This window comes from Asterias amurensis, chromosome 12 (genome assembly GCF_032118995.1).
Source record: "Asterias amurensis chromosome 12, ASM3211899v1".
In the NCBI taxonomy this organism is placed as follows: Eukaryota; Metazoa; Echinodermata; class Asteroidea; order Forcipulatida; family Asteriidae; genus Asterias; species Asterias amurensis.
The window spans coordinates 2879653-2906265 of record NC_092659.1 but is presented as its reverse complement, the minus strand read 5'-3'; the positions used below and the strand labels follow the sequence as shown (position 1 = coordinate 2906265).

General features: G+C 39.1%; 7 protein-coding genes across 8 annotated transcripts in view; 5 read left to right on the top strand and 2 right to left on the bottom strand.

The window, feature by feature from the left end:
* Positions 1-3268, bottom strand: part of LOC139944987 (mediator of RNA polymerase II transcription subunit 12-like protein) — a 39642-nt gene extending 36374 nt beyond the window's left edge. Inside the window, 3 exon segments of the mRNA XM_071942208.1 lie at positions 1305-1343; positions 1702-1770; positions 3140-3268. Coding sequence (XP_071798309.1) covers positions 1305-1343; positions 1702-1770; positions 3140-3232 — 201 coding nt within the window. The 5' untranslated portion in view covers positions 3233-3268.
* Positions 3269-3332: 64 nt separating this feature from the next.
* Positions 3333-11985, top strand: LOC139944990 (methionine--tRNA ligase, mitochondrial-like). 2 transcript variants are annotated; one of them, XM_071942210.1, is made up of 12 exons: positions 3333-3364; positions 4244-4467; positions 5157-5347; positions 5756-5842; positions 6200-6328; positions 6558-6669; positions 7167-7297; positions 7799-7905; positions 8388-8487; positions 8671-8782; positions 9633-9851; positions 10772-11985. In XM_071942210.1, exons 2-12 carry the CDS (start codon positions 4302-4304, stop codon positions 11146-11148), a joined length of 1731 nt encoding a protein of 576 aa, XP_071798311.1. In that variant the 5' UTR covers positions 3333-3364; positions 4244-4301; the 3' UTR covers positions 11149-11985. The 2 variants fall into 2 exon arrangements, with proteins under 2 accessions (XP_071798311.1, XP_071798312.1); XM_071942211.1 differs by lacking the exon at positions 3333-3364 and adding an exon at positions 3894-3936.
* A 95-nt stretch (positions 11986-12080) lies between these two features.
* LOC139944991 (G-protein coupled receptor 161-like) overlaps positions 12081-26613 on the top strand; it is a 20089-nt gene continuing 5556 nt past the window's right edge. The window contains exons 1-3 of the mRNA XM_071942212.1: positions 12081-12329; positions 20699-21202; positions 22277-23067. Coding sequence (XP_071798313.1) covers positions 20814-21202; positions 22277-23067 — 1180 coding nt within the window. The 5' untranslated portion in view covers positions 12081-12329; positions 20699-20813. The remainder of the gene's footprint in view (positions 12330-20698; positions 21203-22276; positions 23068-26613) is intronic.
* Positions 15813-16269, top strand: LOC139945228 (histone H4). Its single transcript, XM_071942538.1, has one exon. It carries the CDS (start codon positions 15827-15829, stop codon positions 16136-16138), a length of 312 nt encoding a protein of 103 aa, XP_071798639.1. The 5' UTR covers positions 15813-15826; the 3' UTR covers positions 16139-16269.
* LOC139944992 (histone H3, embryonic) lies at positions 18183-18630 on the top strand. Its single transcript, XM_071942214.1, has one exon. It carries the CDS (start codon positions 18197-18199, stop codon positions 18605-18607), a length of 411 nt encoding a protein of 136 aa, XP_071798315.1. The 5' UTR covers positions 18183-18196; the 3' UTR covers positions 18608-18630.
* Positions 24457-25126, bottom strand: LOC139945117 (histone H2A-like). The gene has a single exon (XM_071942386.1). It carries the CDS (start codon positions 24969-24971, stop codon positions 24594-24596), a length of 378 nt encoding a protein of 125 aa, XP_071798487.1. The 5' UTR covers positions 24972-25126; the 3' UTR covers positions 24457-24593.
* Positions 25333-25822, top strand: LOC139944994 (histone H2B, gonadal). Its single transcript, XM_071942216.1, has one exon. It carries the CDS (start codon positions 25348-25350, stop codon positions 25714-25716), a length of 369 nt encoding a protein of 122 aa, XP_071798317.1. The 5' UTR covers positions 25333-25347; the 3' UTR covers positions 25717-25822.

The window sequence follows — 26613 nt, the reverse complement described above, 5'->3', positions numbered from 1 at the left end:
CATCAAGATCTCTCTTCTCTTAAAAACTTTCTCTTAAACAAATACTTGGAACTGTCTTGAGATGAATTTTAGATTTTTTTTGAGAAAAGAAAAAATCCTCAAGGACCTAATTTCATAAAATCTGTGAGCACTGAAAAATAATCCTCGCCAGAAGTAGGCTACCAGACAAAAGTGCACAAAGGTTACATTGTTGCAACTGATACCCTACTCATTTTTGCTTGGAAAATTATTTTTTCAAAATCTGTCTCAGTTTGTCTCTACTGACAGCTTTATGAAAAAGGACCCAAATCAAATCAACTTCTTGTACTTACTTTTGACCCCTATTCATAGAGCTATATATATTGAATAGAGCGCTAACACCCCATTATACACGCACTAAAGTGCTGAAGCCGTGTGGGCGCATCCATGTTTATGTACAAACCAATACAGAAGCTTGAAATTATGTACGGCAGTTGTACGGCTATTTGCATGATAGTGCGTTTGTTCTTTTCTATGTGTCATCGAACCAAAAAATGCAGCAAATGAATGTAAACGCACAATCTGCTGATGAGCGTACAAACTGCAAGCGTCATATGCGTCATGTTTAAAAGGCATGATACTTTTTTAAGTACGTCAATCAATAAGCAAGTCGAACTTACGGTTTTCGTAGCACGGACAGACGCGAATGGGCAGTCGCGAACGTAAGCGCACACGGCGAATGTAAAAAAAAACGCGCCAGTGTGAATTAAAATTGTTCCGTAATCACGCAACACATCAAACATGTCTGCGCCCAGGGTGGCTTCAAAACGCAGAGCAAGTTATAGCGCTCTAGTCAATATATATAGCTCTATGCCCCTCTTACACTTATCACACACATTGACTGTACCACACTCACCATTTTTGGACTAAACCGGTAAGCATGTAAATGCTGCATCACTTTAAATTCCATTGAATCCCAAAGTGGCACAACCAAGATTATTGTTATGATGACATCAGGGCCAAAATTCATCAAGCTGCTTAAGCACAACATAATTAAGCTAACCAGAATAAGGTTACCAGCCGAACTACCATGTCACAAGTATATGTGACTGGTATCCTGCTAGTTGCTGCTAAGCAAAAAGATTGAAAGCACTATTTTCTGCTTAAGCAGCTCTATGAAATAAAGTCCTTTGGTTGATTTCACAAAGAGTGAGGACTAGTTCTAGGAGATTTTAAAACCATATGGCAAGTCCTAAGTTAGGAAGAGTAACTCGTCCTAACTGGAGATAAGACTAGTCTTAACTCTTTGTGAAATCCACCCCAGGTAAATTGGGTCAAATTCTTACCTTGTTTGGATTGATGTGGCTGGTCCTTGCAGTGCCATACTACAGGAAAAATAAAAAGCAAAACAAATAATTGGTGTAAGTTACAGGCTTGGAATTTCATCTGCTAAGGGAGTTGAGCCCATAACTTTGTAATTGCGAGTCTCCAGCTTTATGCTAGTTGCGATAACGTAAACCTCCTCCCGACGGCCGCCAGGCCGGAGGGTTACGAGATCGGTTTGAGCAGCAACTGACAATCTGGTCCAACACGTACAATTTCGACAGCCAGTCACCAGATTTGCCCTATTTTTACCACGTATTTGACCAGATTGTAACTTGCCGCTCGAACCGATCTCGTAACCCTCCGGCCTTCCTGCCGTCGGGAGGAGGGTTACGTTATCGCAACTAGCTTTATACATACCTCATCTTGACATGTGGGTAGGTTGTTGAATATGAAACCTTGCTTTACGTTTGTAGCCGTCAGCTCGTCCTACAAAATAAAAAATAATAAAACAAAACTTTGGAAATCATTGCTACATTTTTACGACAGAAATGCTATAAAAAAAACAGTTGAATTTCCTAATACAATTATTTACAATGAAAATAAATAAGGGTAGATAGGTAGGTCAATTTTTTTTCCAAATTGTGTACAAGCTGTTTATGAAATGGTGTGTAAAACTTTCTGCATCTTGCCACCACTTTTTCACTAATTTTTATCAACAGGATTATAATTTCATTTGAGTAAATGTTATACTATTTTATTTCATAATGAATGAAAAAGTGGTGGCAGGATCTAATACAATTTTCCCAGGGTGGGCTGATGATCAACATTAGAGGACATACTGGTGCAAACCAAGTTTTATGAATCACATGCTCGGCGAATCTTGTAAACAAAATTTGTAGCACCCTCTTTGATGCGTACCTTATGGACCGACTGGCAAGTGACTGAAATACAAATAGCCGATGCATTAATTTAATAACATTTGCGTAGTGGCTCCATGGAATACCTCCCAGACTGCTTATCAATCATAAAATGGCTATGCATTATTAGATTTAGAATCTCTGCGACCATTGCTGTTTTTTTATATTTTTTTTATCCCAATTTAAAACCAGTTATTTTAATTTTATTCAGATTCAGGATCAGATGCTGCGCAGATTTAGAAAAAAATGCACCACTACACTCTCCTATCCTGCCTAGTCCTCTAATTCTAACTAATTCTAAAAAGATTTTTGGGGTTGAACAAAGAATTGACTAAAGTGGGATTCTAACCAAAGACCTCCGGATTAACGTGCCGGCGCTCTACCAACTGAGCTATCTAGCCCTATCTAGCCCTCTAGCCCTTTATAGGGCTAGATAGCTCAGTTGGTAGAGCGCCGGCACGTTAATCCGGAGGTCTTTGGTTCGAATCCCACTCTAGTCAATTCTTTGTTCAACCCCAAAAATCATTTACAAATTTACCCAGTCAGTTTCCCTTGTGGTTTATATTAATTCTAAAAAGAAGAAGAAAAAGCCACACACAAACACACGTCACAAGAACTCGGAATCGGATTGTTATGCCATGGTTTATTTAACTTTTAAATAGCCCCTTTAAATTAAATCTCTTTTTAAATAATGCCTTCTAAACATCTTAAATAAGTGGGATCCAATAAGTGACAAAGTAGACTTTAATTTCACACAAGAATGACTAAATATAAACCCAAGTTAAAAAGGCATTGTCATTTGATTGACCAATGAAAATCTCAAAAGAGGAAAAATATTTTAAAACCAACCACCGTTTTGTATCCCAAATATCTCCCTACAATATCCAAAATGTCAATTTATATGAAACAGGATATATATCTAATATATCGATACTCACTTCCTTCTGTTTTGCTTCCTGTGGGTAGACATCTGGGGCACCTAATCTCGGTCTCTTCAGAGGACGGTTTGCATGATGGACGAAAGCCGCCATGTTGACGGACTCCTCGCCCCCTCTGTGAATCAAACAGCCGAGTTGTTTACGAGATAATTAATTAATCGAAATGCTGCCACCAAGCGATCAAATTTTTACAGTCGCAAATGGGGCAGCTGCAGGAAGCAGAAGGTAAAAATTAAAAATTTCGTCAAGAATTTATTTTAAATTAAACACTGAATTCTCCTGTTTTTTGCTCGAACCCAAAAGTGTGTCTATATATTGTTTATAATGTAATGTTCAGTGCGTGTTTGCAACTCTGTTGATTAAAGCATTTCAGTGCCAATAACCAAATCATTTGAGGCAAACAATTTTGATAAACTGAAATTCTTTAGCAGACGACAAAATCACTAATCATATCAGATGTGTAGACTGTAGTGTAGTGAAGTTTGATGTTTTTATGATCATTACTGGAGAGTTAAGTGGGAATAGTAGTGCGTTCACAAACTCAGTACCATTATTATAAAATATGAATTAAAGGAAAGGAAAAGTTTCCGTATGGCGCCACCACTTTTTCATTCGAAATAAAATAATATAGTATCTAATTTACCTGATTGACATATCCCTTTTTGTAAAAATGAGTGAAAAAGTGGTGGCGCCATACGGAAAGTTATCCAAAGGAAAGTTTTGATTCAAGTTTTTCACATTCATTTTTGCGCAGATTCTGAAATTGAGTCTTTCCTTGTTGAGAACTTTCCTGATAAGTGAGTGATATCTTTTTTTATGCTAGAGTGATCTTCAAACAGTTGTTTCTGAAGGGGATAGTACATAGAAACAACTTAATTCTTTCTCGTTTAATTTTTTTAAAGAGCTTCAACTATTTTATTATTTAGTCGTCTTAAATGTCTTAATGTTAAGACTTAACATTAGCTTCTCTTTAATTAGTTTAATTAAATAATGACTTATCTGCTTATTGTTGAATGAAGACATGTTATTTAGATTAATAAATAATAGTTTTATCATTCATCTTAAAATGTCAGCTATTTTAGTTGTACCATTTCTATTTCACAGTGTCTTGCATCTCAGCAGCTCCCTGGAGCAGACTTTGCAGTAACTAGGCCAATGCGCAATGTCCATGGGGGCGTTGCGGTTGATGACGTTGGGGCAAACCTGCACTGCGTCAGTCTCCAGACACGCCAGAGTCGGATGGTCATCACTGAATGTCAGAGCTCTCGGATCAAGCAATGTCCGTAGAAACGACTTTCTGACAACTCCCATCTTTTATGTCAATGCAGGTAAAATCAGGCCATTTCCGAATTGGTGGCTATAGATAGCTATGGCTACGGTTGTTGTGAAGGGTTTTGCTAAGGACGACCTATATACTTCAACAAACAGTGACACAGAAATCTAGCTGTAGCTGTAGCCACCAATTCAGACAAGGTCTAAACGTAACTGAAGTGTCCAATTTACTAGAAACCCCAGCCCGTCCTCAGAACAACCCATTCCCCGATACTCCATCCCTAATCCCATTCCCCGATACTCCATCCCTAATCCCATTCCCCGATACTCCATCCCTAATCCCATTCCCCGATACTTCATCGCTAGTCCCATTCCCTGATACTCCATCCCTAATCCCATTCCCGATACTCCATCCCTAATCCTATTCCCCGATACTCCATCTCTAATCCCATTCCCCGATACTCCATCCCTAATCCCATTCCCCGATACTCCCTACCTAATCCCATTCCCCGATACTCCATCCCTAATCCCATTCCCCGATACTTCATCGCTAGTCCCATTCCCTGATACTCCATCCCTAATCCCATTCCCGATACTCCATCCCTAATCCTATTCCCCGATACTCCATCTCTAATCCCATTCCCCGATACTCCATCCCTAATCCCATTCCCCGATACTCCATCCCTAATCCGATTCCCGATACTCCATCCCTAATCCTTTAAGTCTCTCTCTTCTTATCACCCAGTTCCTCACATTGGGCATCTCTACTCCGCCTTAATCGCAGACTGCGCTCACAGATGGCAGCGGATATCTGGAGCTGAAGGGACAATTTTCTCGACGGGAACGGATGAGCATGGTCTGAAGGTTCAACAGGCTGCTTCCCTCGCCGGGAAAGAACCTTTGGAGTTCTGCGACAAAGTCTCGCAAGAATTTAGAGTGAGATTTGTTGTTATTTTGAATTTCATGCGGATATATGCAGGCCTGGAATTCCTGGCCTCTGCTGCCGTGGTCTTGGCTTTGGTGCGCCGCATTAAATACTTTCCATCATAGACTATCAGAACTTCTAATGGAAGTGCGCTTAGCAAATGGTAAAAACCTTTGCCCTTTTTATCGGAGGGTACATGTAAACTATCGGTAATTACTCCGAAAAATTAATGACCTTAAAATAATACTTGGTAAAAAGCACTGGAAAGCTGTTGATATTATAAACTTGTTAGAAACGACACCCATGGAAGTCATACAATTTTAGAGAAAGAGGTAATTTTTCATACACAAAAAATTAAATCTGAAAAAGGCTTAGTTTTTATGCTTTTACAATCAAAATTGTTCTCCCTTGTTACCCAGAGACTCTTCAATTCCAGCTACATACAGTACACAGACTACATCCGAACAACAGAAAAGAGACACCACACTGCTGTAAACACATTCTGGGTAAAAATTTTTGATTTTGTGAACCTCTGAGCATTAGTTGTTTCATCTAGTCGATCCCATAGCATAGGGTGCGTTGTAATAGCTTCCCTAGGTCGACCCCGGTCTGCCCCCGGTACGTTCGAATAGCTTTGACGTCATTTCAGGGGCTCACCCGGGTCGGCCCCAAGTGACCTGCTTGTGGAGTGCGTCACTTTGGGTTGGCCCCAGGTGCATGACGTCACCACTAGAGGGTGAGTGATCGTTTGATTAGCTCTTGTTGGGGGCTCACCCGAGTGAGCACCGCGGTGTCGACCCAGGGAAGCTAATCGAACGCACCCTTAATAACACTTCATTTCATCACATCTGACTTCCCTACAGACCACGCTGCAGGACAATGGCTTCATCTACAAAGGGGAATACGAAGGCTGGTACTCGACGTCAGATGAAACATTCCTCAGCTCACAGCAGGTGGAGGATGGTATCGGCAAAGATGGCTCTAAGGTCAAGGTGGGTCGTCATCTTTCCTCCAAGGCAATAACAAGAAATTATTTTATGAAGGAGTGTTGAGATCAGTCTCAACATATAAGAACGTTGTGGGTCTTTTTAACATTTATTTCCAAATTCCTCAATCAATATAAATCCAATGTAAACAAAAAAAATTAGGAATTTGGGGCCACAGTTTGATCCATAGAGCCTATAGTGAAACTCTCTCCCCTCCTTCTGATAATCCGAACAGGTCTCAGTGGAAACTGGGAATGCAGTGGAGTGGACCTCAGAGACCAATTACATGTTCAAACTCAGCGACTTCTCAACGCCACTTCTGGAGTGGCTGGACAAGAACCCTAGAGGTAATAATAATAATAATCAAATATTTATAGAGTGCCGTATGTGAGGGCCTCAAGGCACTTCAGATAAAAAAAAAAGGAAAAACCTTAGTAAACAGCAAAATGTAAGCCAACATACAAGTCACAAAAGACAAGTCAGCACAAATCTAGTAAAAGAATGTACGTTAGCAAGTCCAACTTAGTTTTCGTTCATTTATTCAATCCTTACAACCAAATATCCATGAAAAAGTATTCAGACAGTATTTGACTCTGTCCAATTTGTTTACAAATCGTTGAAAAATGTTTTAGTGTTCCTGAACTTCTTGCATTTACTCAAAAGAGTGCATTTCATTTTATCTTTTAGTTTACTATGAGTCCCACCTACATGTATCAGGGTTAGGAAACACGTGTAAGGAATTTGGTAATTAATACCTTGCTTACGATAAGCAGAGCCATGGAATTGGGCCCTGTACATGTTCCGTTGTGAATGACATTCCGTAATCCTTTGCTCTCTTCCTCAGCTGTGTATCCACCAAAGTTTAACAACATGGTACGTCAGTGGGTACAAGATGGCCTGCAAGATCTTTCTGTCTCAAGACAGCGAGACAGATTACAGTGGGGAATCCCCGTTCCTGGTGACTCATCTCAAACAGTAAGACAGTTCTCTTCTTTTTTTTTTCAGAATGCATTTATGCTTAAAGGCACTGGACACTATTGGTAGTTACTCAAAACAATTGTTAACATACAAACTTACTTGGTAACAAGCAATGGAGAGCTTCTAATAGTATAAAACATTGTGAGAAATGGCTCCCTCTGAAGTAATATATTCTTTGAGAAAGAAGTAATTTCTCACTGAAATATTTGAATTGGGAGGTCTCGAAATCAAGCATCTGAAAGCATACCACTTGTGCGACATTGGTGTTTTTTCTTTCCTTGTCATAGGTTCGTTATTTTATACATATGTTGAGATATACCAAGTGAGAAGACTGGTCTTTGATAATTACCAAAGATGTCCAGTGTATTTAAGCAGCTCTATGAAAATTTGCCCTGGTATGTCTGTCGCCACTTAAAGGTCTCCCAGTCTTACCAGTCAGTGAAAGATGTTTTGCCGATGTTTCCTACTTGACTATAATGTCCACTTTAATGTTTCCAGATTTATGTGTGGCTGGACGCATTGGTCAACTACCTGACCGTGAGTGGATTCCCTGGTCAAACAAAACTATGGCCAGCAACACACATCGTTGGAAAAGACATCCTGAAGTAAGAAATAAGAAATTTGTATTGAGTTATTGTTTTCTTTGATTTATTGCATCAGCAAGTCAGATACCTGAATTGTATTTACTAAGTTTCTATATTTGTCAACAACTCCAACAACATTTACTTTTCCGAGTTCCTTCCATGTCTTAAGTTTGGATTGTCAAATGATTGGAAAAACACTGAGTATACAATACATTAATGTCATCCATCTTTCATTTTTCAACAAAATTTAGGAAACATGTCATAGAATTATTTCTTAATTAGTTGTATTGGTAAAATGTTTTACCTTACGATGTTATGACGAACTGTTGAGGGGGGGGGACTTACTTTTGTTGATGTGTTTAGTAACCAGTTACTTTTATGTGCTTAGCAAAATTATATGCTTACAGGCTCTATGAAATTAGGCCCAGATACATGGGAGGGAAAAACAAGCCTTAAATGCATTTCTTTGATCTTGTGACAATTTGTTTTATTACTTGTTTCAGGTTTCATGCAATCTACTGGCCTGCGTTTTTAATGGCAGCTGGTTTGTCTCCTCCTAAATCCATAGTCTGCCATTCTCACTGGACCATGGGAAACTTCAAGGTAATGGGGTGGCATGGTTGGCTTGTTTTTATCAAGAAAGAAATTTCACGCTTAGCAAATGTTTGTGCTTAGCAGCTCTATGAAATTGGGCCCTAGCCATACCCATAGCTGTAGCCAAAGTCACTGTTTCAGATGCGGCCTTAGTATATGACCTTTATGTTTTACTGACTCCTTTGTTCTCAGATGTCAAAGAGTAGAGGTAACGTGGTGGATCCCTTTGATAGACTCAAGACCTACACCCCTGATGGTCTTCGGTTCTTCCTCCTTAGGGAAGGAGTCCTACATTCAGATGGGGGTGAGTCGAAGGAGGATAGTAGATTTACATCCTGTAGAAATTATCACAGTTTTCAGTAACCTTTTTGTATCTGAGATACTTTCTCTGAAATGAATACAGAAAATGAAAATGGTATAACCCAGTTAAAGGCACTGGACATCGTTGGTAGTCACTCAAAATAATTGTTAGCATAAAAACTTACTTGGTATCAAGCAATGGAGAGCTGTTGATATAGTACCGGTATACAACATTGTGAGAAACATCTTTTTCAAGTTTTTGAGAAAGAAGCATTTTCTTGCGAAAATACTTGACTTGAATAAGAGACCTTAGCTGAGGTCTCAAATTTTTGGCATCTGAAAGCACACAACTTGTGCGACAAGGGTGTTTTTTCTTCCATTATTCCCTCGCAACTTCGACGACCAATTGAGTTCAAATTTTCACAGGTTTGTTATTTTATGCATATGTTGAGATACACCAAGTGAGAAGACTGGTCTTTGACAATTACCAATAGTGTCCAGTGCCTCTAAGGATTGGGTTATACTTCTAGTGACCACTCGCATGCTAGGAGGGCATCACATGGAAGTCAGAAGTGGAGAAACTTGAAATACATTCTTCAAATTTCTGATTGTTTGCACTCAACATTTTAAAACCACCTTAGGCTGGCGTTTCGACCCAAGCAGAGTCTTTCTTAAAGGTTAGAAGTTTATTTTAGCCTTCAAGAAACACTTTGCCAAGACACGCGCCGAATGTCACTGAGGACACTATTTTGTTTTGCACTTATACCTTTTGGTTTTGGGTAAGACGTTTGCTGCAGCTAATTCTATTCTCCCATGTAGCTTGGAAGTAACTTTTATTCTGTTGATTTTCACAGACTACACAGACGAGAAAATTCTGAAACTTCTGAACTCGGAGCTAGCGGATACATTTGGTAATCTGTTGTCAAGGGTGACAGGCAAAGCCTTAAACCCTTCCCAAGTTTTTCCAAAATGCCATGCTGAGCTATTCCCATGGCAACAGTCAAGCCAGCTTGCATCAGGAAGAGCAACTGCGGAGGACTATGCGTTGGTTTCGGCCGTTTCATTATTACCAGGTGAGGGTTTTATGATTCCTGTCCCCCCAAAAAGTAAAGTTTAATAAAGTTTAAATAAACTTAACTTTCATCCAAACATGACCTTGAGATCTCATTGAGGCTGGAACTTGTTTAAGCTGTCCAACTCGGTCTAAATCCTGATTCATACTTCATGCTATAATATAAATGCGATATGAACTTTGTCGTCACACATTTGCAAATAATAATTTGCATCAGTTAGCATTCTCTGCGAAAAAAAGCCATGTGACGTCAAAATCCGCTTCGCATTCAAATAAGCAGGAAGTATGAACTGGGCTTAACATTTTGCTTGATAGAGACAAATGGGCACTATTCGTCAATTCACTATCCCGATAGAGAATTTAAGGCAGTGGACACTATTGGTAATTACTCAAAATAATTATTAGCATAAAACCTTTCTTGGTGACGAGTAATGGGGAGAGGTTGATGATTTAAAACATTGTGAGAAACGGCTCCCTCTGAAGTGCCATAGTTTTTGAGAAAGAAGTAATTTTCCACGAATTTGATTTTGAGACCTCAGATTTAGAACTTCTGTCTCGAAATCAACCATCTACTTCGTGTGACAGGTGTGTTTTTTCTTTCATTATTATCTCGCAAGTTCGATGACTGATTGAGCTCAAATTTTCACAGGTTTGTTATTTTATGCATATGTTGAGATACACAAACTGTGAAGGCTAGTCTTTGATAATTACCAATAGTGTCCACTGCCTTTAACAAATGAATGAATAAATGTTCATATTCTTGGCGACAAAAATTGAACTTACCTTTGACAACGGGACGGGGAGAGCTGTGCAAGTGGGCACACCTGATGAATAAAATTAAAGTAAAGTTTAATGAAAGATAATTACTGTCAACGTTCTCGATTATGCTCTCATAAGGGCCTTCTTATTATGAATTTCCAGATTCAGTGGATTCTCACTACAATAACTTTGAAGCCTACAAGTCGCTCGACGAGATCATGTCATGTTTGAGGCAAGCCAACGCCTTCATTCAACGACACGAACCCTGGTACCTCATCAAGAACAAGGATCAAGAACCCTGGCTGGAAACTGTCCTCTATGTTGCCATGGAAACACTTCGGATTTGTGGGATACTCATGCAGCCAGTAATACCAGAAATGGCCGAGAGGCTGCTATGCAGACTTGGTGTTGAGGAAAGCGACAGGACTTTGAAGGACTTAGAATGTTTTCAAGGAATGCAGCGAGTTATTGAAAGTAGACCTCTTGGAGAAGACACAGGGGTGTTATTTTCACGACTTCAGTTTAAAAACCGGAGATGACAACACTGTCATATGAATGTATGAAAAAACTATCAAGCTTTATTGAGATTTTGTTATGCAAGATTATGCTATGTGGAAATTGCAACTTTTGGATGAAAACTGGAAGCTGCCAATGATGGATGAACAATTTAACTTCATTTTGTGAAAGAAAGTTGTCATAGATTCTGCCATAATAGAATAATTTAGGAAAGTCAGAAGCTTTTTGCTAGACCAGTATACAATTTGTCATTATTAAAATGCTACAGTAGGCTTCTGTGGTCATCCAGGCCCACAATAAAAATATATTATTGTTGGAGTTTCATAAATAGAAGCGGTTTTATTGTTTTATACAAGTCACAGAAAATTATTATAAAGTTTATACAGCCAGGCTTTCAATTCATTTAAATGTCATGCAAATTGGCACACAAATAGACTTGTTCTACAATTATCAATTTGAAACGAACATAATTCTGAAAAGATTTCGTAAAGAGCCCTCCCCTGAATTTGAGAAACAAATAGATTCAGAAAATTTTAATGTGGCTGCTGAAACCTTGTACAGTTGTAAGAGCATCACACGAAATCCAACCCGAATTTTTGAATAGCGCCCTCTGTTGACTAATAACGGAAAGTGCATTAACTGGTTACCAATACTCAACCTGACATAATGAATAAAACGCACAGAGCACCAGCCAAATCACATTGGGTGGTCTTTCCAAAACAAGTTAGTTGTTGATGAGGAAACCTACCACGTGCAGTCGATGCAATTTAAATAGTTTATTTGATAAACATCAGTGTTTTTTATCATTTGTGAAGAAATTGCTCACTTCAGAAATTAATGAATAAAAAGGGTATCTAAAATGTGTTTTCTGAGTAGTTTATTGAAAGAGGGTCCAAGAAAAGTTTCAACCAATGGACCACCCACGTGAAAGTTCAGTAAATGGATGGCTAGGGAATTAGAAATGCCATTGGAATGTGTGTATGTTCAGGTTGTGCCATAGAGTTTGTACATGTTTGTGTTGGGTAGAGATTTTGTTTATAATTTTGACATTTCTACGGCATTGTCGTTGAGTTTGTTCAAAGAGGAATTTATATACCGATACCATGTGTTCGTTATGGAGAGTTTAGCCAAGTAAACGACTGGTAAACTAGTGTTATATATCGATGGGAAACGTTGGTGAAGCAACTCGAGTTCAAAAAAGATGGTGAGTAGCCATTTTGTTTTAAAATCGTGTTTAGCCTCCGACTTCGAGTTCGACCTTCGAAGACGGGCTTACTCCTCCATGCTACCATGGAGGAAAACTACTACTACTAATAGTCATGTTAGTATACTATCATAGCTCCACTAATTTATTTCTCAATAGTTATGTGGAAACACTTCATGCACTTTGGGAAATCGGTCTCAAAAGTGAACATTCATATTTCATGCAAGAGCATAGATTGCTCGCCGGCTGGCGTGTATGATTGCCATCGAGAGCAAAGCTCCAAGATGCATGATTGAACCATGGAGGAAGAAATAGCCGAACTTTCAACTTTATAACCAGAAGTGTGTCCGTGTCTGCTGCTCTGTTGTTTTAAGTCTATGTGCTCCCTATATATTTCCTTCAAAAGTAAAATTAATATCTGGGCCAATTTCATCAAGCTGTTATACTTATTATTAATGTTATTAAAAAAAATTAAATAACCTTGTTTACAATAAGTTTACAATTAAAAATGATGTATTGTTGTACGGAATGTTTCCATCCATGCGGCATTAGATTGTTAGTCATTGTTTTGTGTAAGGAAGGGGCAATGTTTGTACACGCATGGTAAATAAGACAACATCCGGATATTGGTTTGCGCTCTATATAGGATATTGTTTTAAACTTTGACCTTTTGTACCAACGACCTTCACATCGGGTCAGGCTGAAGTACAAAACAGTTCGTGCAGTTGGTATTGGGTTACCCTGCTGTGGGAAATTCTGCCATATGGCAAAGTTTTGTAATTTGTTCTCCAATTATGTACTTTGTTTATCTGGAAAATACACATGAGTAAAAAAAAAACTTGTTCTATGTCCATTTGGCTTCCATCCAGGCATGGAGGAAGGAAAATACACGTAGACCCAAGTTTACTCATGATGAGATGTTTTTTTCTTGACCTCTGGCCTAAAATTACTGAGGACATAGAAGTCTTGCCTCTGTTGCCCTTGTTTATGTGCCTTAACTGCCCCTTTTAAAAGTTTCCAAAGATGCTACTGTACTCAAATGGAATCATGCCCTCTCAAAGATGAAATTCAAGGTCTGGTATGAATCCATGACTCGTTTCTTACTCTTACCGACTCAAAGTGGATCGGATAACAAACAATTTTCAATAAGTTAAATATTTAGATATCTTATAAATTATAATTTACTTTTACTCTGAAGCTCATGAGCTTGCAATAATGTGTGCCCTCAAACTTTGATTTAACTGCCACATTCAAATTCCTAAATAAAAAAAATGTCGACTATATGGGTGAAACAACAAAAATAAGATTCCCTCCAATCTTCTATGTAAATAAACTTATAAAGCTGTTGCAAGGGGGTTGGCATGATATTAATTATAAGGGGCAGGGTGGCCTTCTAAAGAACAAGGCAAAATAAAGCTTTATAAAAAATAAGCAGAAAATACTGCTTGGAAAATGTCTGCGCTATAAGCAAAACATGAGTCGGTTACTATAGCCACAACAATGCAAACTTAGATACTATTCTGTGTTTAGCAAGTTTGTGCTTACAGGCTTTGCAAGTGATGCCAGGGTTGAATTGAACCACAATACATGCGATCATCATCACTCCCCTCACACCAAAAGCCCATGCACTAATGCTCTGAGCATTGAATAAACTTTAGCACTCATGAATTACAATAGCAAACAAAGGAGCTAGGCTAGACTGATCCACGCTGAATGAGAAAGTTGTAGGACTGCATAAGTCCTCCCAAAAACCCTAAGGCTGTACTGAGTTGTTTTACAATAGAGAGATAACTTAGAGAAGATCATTCAAAGCTGTAACCACGGAGGAAAAGTTATAACTGATATCTGTTGTAAGAAGGATTTGAATCTTTGCATCAATGCATGGTGGAAATCATGAAGACAATTTGTTTCACTCCATGGCCTTGTGTAACACCATGTAATGATAATCTCTATAAACGAGTTGGGTTCTGCAAAAGAAAGTGGTTAAAAGTGGTTTTAACTCCACGTTTCGATCTATTAAACAAAATAATAGTCACTTTCGAAGGCTGTAGACAATAAAACACAAGCTTTACCTGAATTAAATGTTGTCCATGATCGTTGAAAAAAAATATGTCAAGATAGCGCAATTTGTATCGAGCACCAGCATGTTCTGGAGGTCGTTGGTTCTAAATTGCTCTAGTAGTAGTAATGTTTTCTTTTTTCAACCCCAATATTGTTGTTGTTTTTTGTTTTGTTTTTTGAAGGATGGGGTGGGGACCATAAACCATGTATTTTAATTGGCCCTAGTCACATGGGTTTATTTATTCTTTTCATCAGTATGCCCCAAAAATATTGCCCCAGTAGAATTGGTATTACTAAATTTTAAAACTTTACAGTTCCATTTGAAAATTGATTAAATAATAAATAATTTTCTGGAAAAACAAACGGAAAACCAGCTCTCGAACACTCTACACCACAAAATACATTAGATTGATTTGACTTGCTCTTTGCAAAGAAAAACCTTGAAGTGATTTGGATCATCGAATGTGCATGGGAAACAAACTTGTCAAAGCTCTTCTTTTTGTGTTTGCAACCCATTTATCAAAAAAACTGCACACCAAATGGTCCCAAAGTGTGGACAAACCTGTGTCGACATTTTCACCAATGACAGCCAATTTTCCTGTTAATCGAATATGGAACAATATTAATAAATTATGATAATTTATGGTTTCTGACGATGGGGTGTTCAATTTTTGATGTTTCTTAACTTTCTTCTAAACGTTTCTTTAAAATAAAAAAATCTTTCTGTACACATCTTGTCAATTGGGGGACAAAAGTTGTATTAATGTAACAGTTTTTTTATTTATTTTATATATCTCAACATTTATCATTTTAATATGGAAAGGTTTGCGGTAACACCATGTAATGACTATCTCTAATTAGTGTTGTCCCGTCCTTCATGAAAAAAGTTGATACAAATATATATTGCCAGTCGATCCCGAAAGTTTTAAGCTTTCATGGTGGTCATTTTTTAGTTTTATTTATTTATTTATTTTTTTTTGGGGGGGGGGGTGTATCAACGTGGACAAAATTTCAGCAGCTTCTCTCCGACTTTGATTAAAATAAAGGATTGATAATGTTTATGTGGACAAGAAGTAATGTGTTCTTTATATAGAAGGACGTAAGAAAAAGTAGTAGTGATAAAATTTGGTCGTTATTTCAAATGTTGTTATTGAAGTTTCATGCATGCTCTGATACACAGTGTGTAAATAGATGGTATAGTGGTACATACACATTACATTACACATGGTGTATTGTATACGGATGTACGTGTACGTCGGCAACAAAGGACTTTCGGCTTTGCGCCTCCCAAAGATTTGCACACGGCACTACCTTATTATCTATTTCGCTCCACCTAGTAGTGGTGCTTTCACGCACGTCCGCACTTCTGCTATAAAAGCGCTCCGGCACAAACCATCAACATTCATTTCGAACTCACCGAAATACAAGAAACAATCATGTCTGGACGCGGCAAAGGAGGAAAGGGACTCGGAAAGGGAGGCGCTAAGCGTCATCGCAAGGTGTTGCGTGATAACATCCAGGGAATCACCAAGCCCGCTATCCGCCGTCTGGCCCGCCGTGGTGGTGTCAAGCGTATCTCCGGTCTGATCTACGAGGAGACCCGTGGTGTCCTTAAGGTCTTCCTTGAGAACGTCATCCGTGATGCCGTCACATACTGCGAGCACGCCAAGAGAAAGACCGTCACAGCCATGGACGTCGTCTACGCTTTGAAACGCCAAGGCCGTACCCTGTACGGATTCGGCGGTTAAGCTGTGAAGCTTCAAGCTTCTTAAAACCAACCGGCTCTTTTCAGAGCCACCACATCTTCAAAAAAGAGATAATACCTTGTTCTGTTTTTATATAATTGAAAATAAATAATAAAGTTAAAATTTATACAACGATTTATAAGACTACTACTGTCTTTTAGTAATATAAAGTAAGATAAAAAAAAAAATTGAACAATTTATTTAGTACACCAGTCGGCGGTACATTCCTGATTATATTTTTTTATGGAGACCATAATAATTATTTAGTAGAATAATTTGTTAAAACTTCGTAATTACCGTAAACAAATTGTCCAAAAACAAATAAAGGAGGCACAACGGGGAGTGTGTCGTGATTCGCAACGCACGTGTTATAATGTGTAAATGCTTTTTGCCCTTGTAAAAATTTAGTGTCGGTATGTGTCACGTAGTACCCGAGTGGGTAAACATCCCCCATGTTGTACGTGTACATTATGTACAGTACATTGTACATATGTACCCAAGAAGGTACTGTTCATTTGCACACGTGTATACAGTCTGCTCGCCAAATAACCTCAAACCTCTTTACAGAAGAAGAGGGCAAAAAACAAAAAGTGTAATTGAGATTGGGACTTCAGAATCAATCATACTATTTTATAGTGAGTGACGTAGGATTGAAATACGATACTTGCGGTAACACCATGACTATCTCTAATGAGTTGGGCATAGAGGTATTTCTACACCTCCCCATGGTTGAGGGGGGGGGGGGGGTGGTTGTGAAAAGAACCGTTGTAACTCGACGTTTCGATCAGTATGCTCTGTTCTGATCATCTTCTGGACATTTTCAACATTTGCCTTTTACTTGTTTAGAAAGAAACAGTAAACCCTTCTGCAAAAGAGGGTAGATCAATTCTTTAAAATTATTCTTTAATTTTAATAATGAACAAACAGACTCATCAATTTTATCAAAGTCTTTATTTGACGACGGCAAATGGGGGCCGACGACTGCTGACTACCTCCACGGTGTTTGGTTTTTGAGCCAAATCCCCCCCCCCCGACCGATCATCTCACAGGAATATAGGCCCATTGCATTGTATAAAACAACCCGCCAATAATAAAAGATTAAACATGAGAGATTAAATTCATTGCAAACTCTATGAATATCATTCATTAGGTAAATTACATAGTTAAAAGATCATATAGATGAAAACAAATCATTGTTGGAAATTGATAAAAACCAACGTCGACTCGAACCTGTAACCACAGAGATTCATATTTTCTTGGAGTAGGAACGTTCCGCTAGTCGGATTTACACGTGAATCAAAATGTTGTCAGTCACTTGCAGTATTTGTTGACAATGAAGACACGACTTGTGAGTTCTGTGTAAAACGAAGTATGTTAATTTAAAAACAGGATAGGGATAAAGAATCATTCATTTTGGTTCCAAAACGATGTGTGTCTTCACTGTATACTCAGTAATGTATATATTTTATTTATTTATTTTAATTCTTCGGACAAAAGCCTACAAACAAACATAAAAATAAGCAGAGGCCGTCCAGGGGATCAACAGCAAAATTAAAATGTCATCAAAAAAGATGTGCCCTCCCATACCTTACACGTAAAAAAGGTAAAAATGTATATACTATACATCACAGATATATAAAATTCACTGAGTTCTGTGAACAAAATCAAAGGCATTAGGACTAAATAATAGCAATAGTTTTCGAGTAAATTAAATTATCCCAATGCAAATGTACAAAACCGATATTATTATTTTCCCGCAAGAACCAACCTGCATTCATTCAGTACATGTGCAACATCACAGCCCAAAACGTGTACAAACCTATGGGCACACATACAGCGGGAAGGTTTCACGTCCCAACCAATCACCGCAATGATAGAACTAACCAATAGAAACGCAGAATGGAAATAGCGCCCAATGAAGATTGGCGCTTTGTCCCAGAGGGAACTGACCAATAAACGGGACGCATCGTGAGTGTTTGGCGAATCCCTGTGACCCTATAAAAGGGCCCCGCGAAATTTGATTAGGCATTCGTTCGTTACAGACAAACTGAAACAACAACAATGGCTCGTACCAAGCAGACCGCACGTAAATCTACCGGTGGAAAGGCTCCACGTAAGCAGTTGGCCACCAAGGCAGCCCGCAAGAGCGCCCCAGCCACCGGCGGAGTCAAGAAGCCCCATCGTTACAGGCCCGGAACCGTCGCTCTCCGTGAGATCCGCCGTTACCAGAAGAGCACAGAGCTTCTCATCCGCAAGCTTCCCTTCCAGCGTCTGGTCCGTGAGATCGCTCAGGACTTCAAGACCGAGCTCCGCTTCCAGAGCTCTGCCGTCATGGCTCTTCAAGAGGCCAGCGAGGCTTACTTGGTCGGACTCTTCGAGGACACCAACTTGTGCGCCATCCACGCCAAGCGTGTGACCATCATGCCAAAGGACATCCAGTTGGCTCGCCGCATCCGTGGTGAACGTGCCTAAGAAGGGACTTCCCAAATCCTCAAAACCACCGGCTCTTTTCAGAGCCACACAAAGTCAAAAAAGAGAATGATACTACTGTCTGATTTGTAGAATTAAATAATAAAATAATTCAATGTTTTTTTAGTACCGAATAAAGAAATTAATTAACGGTTAAAAAAAATGTTTTTTTAAATAATCAACCTTGTCCAACTATCTCAATTATTTTTCTCTGATCATGAATATCGTACAAAGCTAATTCAAATACAGACCTTTGATTTAAACACAACTCGGTTGTGGAAACAGACCTGGGAAGGGTTTGCTTGTACTTTTATGAACATGTTTTGGGGATTGTTGCAGTGTGTTCAATTAAAGTATTCAATCTGTGGACATTTTGATTTGTGCTCTACAAAAAAAGTTCATGTACATGATACGAGTCTAACATTGTACATGTAGGTCAGCCCCCATAATACTGAAATTATAAGTTTTTAAAATTCTATTTTGAATAATCCACCTCTTCTAGCTGTCGGAATTATTTCTCTCTGATTCTGAATATCAAACAAGAAGCTAGTTCAAGAAATAGAGACCATTAAATTCTAAAAACGTTTCAGTTGTGGAACAGATTTGGGAAGGGTTTGCTTGTACTTTTATGAAAATGTTTTGGGGTTGCAGTCTTTGTTGGGCTTGTGTTCACATTAATAATATTAAGTCTCCACAGTCTGCGGACATTGTGTTTTGCACTCTTGTGCCCTACAAAACATACATAATATCTTTTCTACAATGTACATGTACATGATGTAACTCAGCCCCTTGTATTGTACTTTTTCTTACTCTTTTCTTGATAGACTTGTGGACAAGTTGTTAAATTTCTGTTGGCCCTCTAACAACGGCTCTCTAAAAACTATCTTGCATAAAACCTTTTTTTTTCGCACCAGACTACTGCTTTCACCACTATGGACCAATGAGGGAGGGCAGGGTACATGTACAAGTACAAGAAGTTTGTTGTGTTGGAAAAAATGGGTTCAAATCAGTTGCCATCCATACCAGTAAAAAAAAGAGTAGAGCCGTTGTTTATTCATGTACATGTACACTGTACATGTAAATGTAAATCTACATGTACATGTACATGTATACCCAACCCCCCCCCCCCCCCCAAATAAAAAAAACAGTTTAAGACCTGCTGGCTATGTGAAGTGTTAACAAAAAATTGTGGGTAAATAAAAACCTCTTCAATCTGCACATTTGCAGCAGCCGATTAAAAAAACAAAGCGCAAGTTTGCGCACCACTTGGGAAAAAAACTGAAGACCGTTGTCAATTTGTTCACAAAAGGTCACTTTTTGCATTCCTTGTTTTTGTCCATGGAGGTACAATTAGTTTACATTTAAGTTGTTTCATATTACTCCAGTACATAAAAACAAGAATATGCTCATTGCAAATTCCATAAAATGTAATAAAGAACTGTGGGTATACACGAAGACCAATTCCATGGCATTTCCGGGCAGGCAATATACGTCAGTGGTCATATGAAACATTTTACATTTTGTATCATAGTTATTTCATAAAAACAGAAATATGCCTATTAAGTTTGGTTTTACCCAAATACACTGGTGTGTGATGTGATAGCACTGTATACTCGATACTTTCCAAAGCTCTGTCGCAAATTCCCCAAAAGTTGAGTTCTTTTTCTTCAAATGGACCGTGTAAAAAATAATGTCTGCAAAAATTCTAGGCTATGTGGTTCTTGTATTTGTCAGACCCATGCTCCTAATAAAGCTCCGATAAATATCCTCTCAACAGATATGTGTATGTACCTTTAAAGGTAAGGTTTTCCTTTGACGCGTGAAGTTCTTGTCCCTATGCGCCTTGAGTTTAAGACTAAGCATTTCTTAATATTTATGCATGACGTCAAAACTCTTACCCAAAATGAGGCTATGGGCCCACGTCCGCCACCACTTGCAGTGGCTGCGCCCATGGCCTTGTTTCGGGTAAGCCTTGTGACGTACCTCATGCATAATAATTAAGAGAGACGTATAAGTTAATAAGGCGTGCTGTAAGAACTCTGTAAATTAGATATATAGTGAACAATAACATTTTCCTCTTTTTATTCTTTTCAGGTGCCAGCATAACTAGATTTGAGAGAGATGGATAAACCAGCAAGATGGACCTTTAATATCTGTGAGCAATCCATTTTGGTGTAAATATACCCGAAACAGTGCTCGCCAACTCACCATGGCATCCAACATGGACCACCATCTCAATAGCTCCGCCTCCTTGGATGAGCCTCCATCCAAACCAGTACCAGAGAACCAAGACATAGCAACCACTGTCGTCCAGGCAACCACTTTCAGTCTCATCTTCCTAATCGTCTGCTTCCTTAACTTTCTCGTCACGTTCACATTCTATAAGAAGGCTTACCTGATGACGCCGAGCAACAGGTTCGTCTTCAGTCTGACGCTGTCAAACTTTGTCGGTGGCGTTGTGGTTCTTCCGTTTAACCTGATCAGCTGCTTGTGTCACGAGTGGATCTTTGGGGTCATGTGGTGCAATCTGACAGGGTTCGTCACGGTGTCTGTCACGGCTGGTAGCCTCCTCACCTTGACCGTAATCACTGTTGACAGGTAAGATTAGAGCTTTATTAGTTTGAATTGGGGTTGAACAAAGAATCAATTTACTAGAGTGGGACTCGAACCAACGACCTCCGGATTAATGTGCCCGTGCTCTACCAATTGAGCTATCTGGCCATTTATTATTTTGAATATCTTTTAGGCCAATGCATAATAAGCACTCTCATTCGATGCTTTCCAAAGCCCATGGACAAATTCACTCGCTGCATTGTTTGGATTTGAACCAACAACCCTTGCAGTCAAGACCCGAGTCAAACTTTATAGAGCTATTTTAGCAGCAATATTACCATGTCACATGTACCATAACTGGTATCCTACAAATTTTTGCTTTTTAGCAGAAAATTGTCCAGCAATTCTTTTGGCTAAAGTAACTTCTTGTGATTGCTTCGGTGTTCGTACAAAGCAAATTTGACATCACAGCTCTGTATTTGCTGCGAATGTTTCACAAGAGTAAAGCACAGCTCACAGCTTTAGTTTTACTTTGGGGTTCTTCTCATTTGGTCCAGACAGTTTACCCCCAAACAGATGATGTTACCGAGAGTTTTGAGAGACATTTGAGCTGCAAAACAATTATGTTGACAAAATGTACTGACATAGAAGTGGTGGTGACTGGGCTTATAAAAATTGAATAATTTAATTATTTAAACAGATGATGTTACTAAGAGTTTTGAGAGACATTTGAGCTGCAAAACAATTATGTTGACAAAATGTACTGACATAGAAGTGGTGGTGACTGGGCTTAAAAAAAATTGAACTATTTAATCATTTTTCAAATCCAAGACTTTTCAGATAAAACAAATCTGAAGTGTGTTTGAAGGGGGGGCGGTGCCTAAGTCATTGTTAGCAGTGACACATACTGCATAAAGTACATGTACAGTGTTTTTTTTAATGTTATTCTTTACCATGAAGTGTTTGTTGTAGTGTCAACAAATCTGTGTACATGTAATATGTGCGTGGGGTGCCCAAGTTAGTGAACAGTGACACATACTTCATAAAGTACAAAGTATTTTTCAATTTTAGTCTATGCCATGAAGTGTGTTTTAATACTTTTATTCTTTTTCTTTACAGATATTTTGCAATATCACAGCCGATGATGTACCCGATAAAAGTGACATGCACAAGGACTGTAGAGTTAATCGTTCTCGTGTGGATTCTTGCTTTAGTATGTAGTCTTCCTCCGGTCTTCGGTTGGTCTCAGTATCGCTACAACCCATCAAGATCCAGTTGCTTCATCAACTGGAGTCATCACCCATCTTACGCAGTTTTCTTCTCAGTTGCTTACGTCTGCACCCCGCTACTAATCATGTCTTGGTGCTATGTGAAGATTTTACAAGTAGCCCATGTGCACAAGAGGAGAGTAAGTAATGGGAGTGTCGTTGCCACAGGAACCCTTCGGAATCGCAGAGGTTCTCGTCGGACTTCTCTACTGGTGAATATACGAATGAGTTCGCCTTTTAAGGCGATGAGAACTGTTGTGCTAACGATGGGAGCTTTTTGTATAATATGGGGACCAGTGACAGTGGAACTTCTGTACGAGGCATTTAACGGCCTTCTTAATATACCTCACTGGGTGTTGACCTCCGTGACCTCTCTGTGGTACGCAAGTTTTATCATGCACCCTCTTGTGTATGCCGTTTGGAACAGAAGTATTCGAAGGGAGCTTCTCTCTTGGTTTTGTTCTCGAGGACGGTGGCTGGATGATGAGATGCCGTTATTTGCTCCGAGGAATAAAGAGACGCGGGCCGTGAGCATAAGTGGGAGTATTGGAGATCTTAGTTTTGCAACATCAGTACAGAATAAAGCATCTTCTTTGGGTGTCACTGGTGCAACTCTTCCATACAACTCAAGCAACGACTCAGGTAAGTTTGTTTTAAACCGAGGGTCGGATTTGAGTTATCTCTTCAGACTCATCTTTTTAAGACTGAGTGCATATCGGAAATCATCAAGAAAGAAATTTATTACTTTCAAAATAAGTTTTGATCATAAGACCTTTCAAAAATTTAAATTGCTGCAATGGAGATAAACCTGATACGAACAGGGGCAAAATCAAAAGCTAAGCACAACAAAATTACGCTTAGCATAATAAAGTTAAACCAACCATACCATTTCACATATTTTTTACTAGAGTACTCACGCTCAGTCTTTCTCAAAATACAATGCATGCAAATGATTGACTGCAAGCCCCCCCCCCCCCCAAACCACAATATCATACACATCATTATAGTACACATGCCACAATTTTTATAGGGACTTCTTTACACAAGGTATATTCTTGGTATAAAAAATTATGATGCTATTCTTGAAATGATGTATGCTTACTATAAAAAAATCATTTTCGAGGCAGGAGTAAGTATACGAATGAGAAAGAATTAACTGTACAAGTACATGTAGGCCTACACATACACTGTGTTTATACAATATCCCATGGAACCCGGTTTGATGTATTATTGTGGTCATTGAAAATAAGGAAATATTAAAATTAAGTGTATTTGCACCCCCCCCCTTATTAAACAAACAGGTCACAAAAATATGATATAAATTGTTATTTAGGAGAAAAATGTGTACCACCCCCCCCCCCTGTGTAATTTGTGTTGTACCTTGGATGGGCTAGAATGTTGTCTTTTAGTTTTAAGACAATAAAAAGAAGTCCCACCCAAAATCATGTACTTTCAATGATCACAACTGCAGTTTTTCAGCCAAAGCAACACTATACATGTACATTGTGACCTTCTAGGAATTTGATATACTTTTTGTACTTTGCAAAAGCTTTGAAATTACATCTTTTAATTAGAAAGTTATTGTAAACCGAAGGCATAACTTACTAACTGTGGTTCAGGGCAACTATTAATAAACTCGGTGCAGATTTTGTTTATGGCATCTATCTGACAGGCTTTTCATGATTCTCTCTTTCCAAGAATATTTTGTGGAGGAACAACACATTTCGAAGCTCCATGGTAATTACTTAAAATGGGACACTACAAACATTCCAATTCTTGCACATACGTGTGTACAGTACAAAATACAATGAATGTATATAGGATTGGATGGGTGGCAAGTCTTTCTTTTAATCTTTGCATCTCTATCCCGTCTATCATTTGTATCAACCTGCAATTTGACTAATCTGAATTGAACCCTAACATTTATTGCTCCCATGGATTTGTATTTTAAATGCTTTTAATAGTGTAATATAATTGCGATAGACCCCTATAGGCATACAAAAAAAGAAACTATATTTAGAATAAAGGTTAATGTTATCAATATTTAATATTCAACTGAAACTATCAAGCTTTATTTAAAAACGATCAGACAAAAGTTTATATCTCTTTTTTGAAAGTGTGGTGGCTCTGAAAAGAGCCGGTTGGTTTTAGAGCTGAGAATTCAGCGCTTATTTGGCAGCCTTGGCGGTCTTCTTGGGCAGGAGAACAGCCTGGATGTTGGGCAGTACACCTCCCTGGGCGATGGTGACTCCACTGAGAAGCTTGTTCAACTCTTCGTCGTTGCGGATGGCGAGTTGCAAGTGACGGGGGTTGATTCTCGTCTTCTTGTTGTCACGGGCGGCGTTACCGGCCAACTCGAGGATCTCAGCGGCCAAGTACTCCATGACGGCAGCCAAGTAGACCGGGGCACCAGCTCCGACTCTCTGGGCATAGTTTCCCTTGCGAAGGAAACGGTGGACACGGCCCACGGGGAACTGAAGTCCAGCTCTTGAAGAGCGGCTCTTTGCCTTGGAGCGGGCTTTTCCTCCTTTTCCTCGTCCAGTCATGATGATTATTCTTGGTGGTTTGGCGTATTAGATACGAATGATGAAAATTATGTTCGTCAGCCTTTTTATACGGTTTCAGGGGGGTTTCACGTACTGTCCAATCACGAACGAGATATCTCTTGAGTCCCGCCTATTTTTCCCGCAGCAGTTGTGTGTATGAAGAAAGTGTGTGTAATGTACATTACATTGTGCACACAAATGATTCGGCGCGAGCGCGGTACGGATCCCATCGCCAACCAATCACATATTGCGATTCTAGGATCCTCGCTACAATCCGTTCCTGGATCCTTCATTTGCATACCGGATGGTATAAATCGCGCTGAAACGCTGATGGTCATCATTCTTGCAATTTTTGCGAAGACAACCGAATACAATCATGCCACCCAAGCCAAGCGGAAAGGGACAGAAGAAGGCCGGTAAGGCTAAGGGAGCTCCCCGTACCGACAAGAAGAGACGCAGAAAGAGAAAGGAGAGCTATGGAATCTACATCTACAAGGTGATGAAGCAAGTGCACCCAGACACCGGCATCTCCAGCCGTGCCATGAGCATCATGAACAGCTTCGTCAACGACATCTTCGAGCGTATTGCCGCCGAGGCTTCCCGCCTGGCCCACTACAACAAGAAGTCCACCATCACCAGCCGTGAAGTCCAGACCGCAGTCCGACTCCTTCTGCCCGGTGAGCTCGCTAAGCACGCTGTCAGCGAGGGAACCAAGGCTGTCACCAAGTACACCACCTCCAAATAGACGGTGTATTTGTACGCCTCAAAACCAACCGGCTCTTTTCAGAGCCACCACAATTTCAAAAAAGAGAAATAACCAATCTGCCTGATTTCGTGTCTTCATTGTTTTATATTAAAAAATAAAATGAGTTAATAATAATAACTTCTTTATATTATTTATTTCATAATCATTTGCATGAATGATGTAGGCCCTAACCTAAGCCTAGTCCATCGATGAAGATGAATTTGAAATAACCTGATTATATTTAATTTTAACCTTAAAGGCAACAGTGGATGTTGGTAATTACTCAAAATAATTTTTAGCATAAAACCTTTCTTGGTAACGAGTAATTGGGAGAGGTTGATTGTATAAAACATTGTGAGAAACGGCCCCCTCAGTGCCATAGTTTTTGAGAAAGAAGTCATTTTCCACGAACTTGATTTCGAGACCTCGGATTTAGAACTTGAGGTCTCGAAATCAACCATCTAAACGCACACAACTTCGTGTGACTAGGGTGTTTTTTCTTGCATTATTATCTCTAAACTTCAATGACCGATTGAGCTTAAATTTTCACAGGTTAGTTATTTTATGCATATGTTGAGATACACCAACTGTGAAGACTAGTCTTTGACAATTACAATAGTGTTCCACTGTCTTTAAAGGAACACGTTGCCTTGGATCGGTCGAGTTGGTCTTTGAAAAGCGTTTTTGACCGTTTATTATAAAATGCATATGGTTAGAAAGATGATGTAAAAGTAGAATACAATGATCTACACAAATATGCCTCGAAATTGCGTGGTTTTCTTTTTACCTCGTCCAAAAACACGGTCGGCCATTTATGGGAGTCAAAATTTTGACCCCCATAAATGGCCGACCGTGATAGTTCGCGACGTAAAAAGAAAACCGTGCAATTTTGAGAGA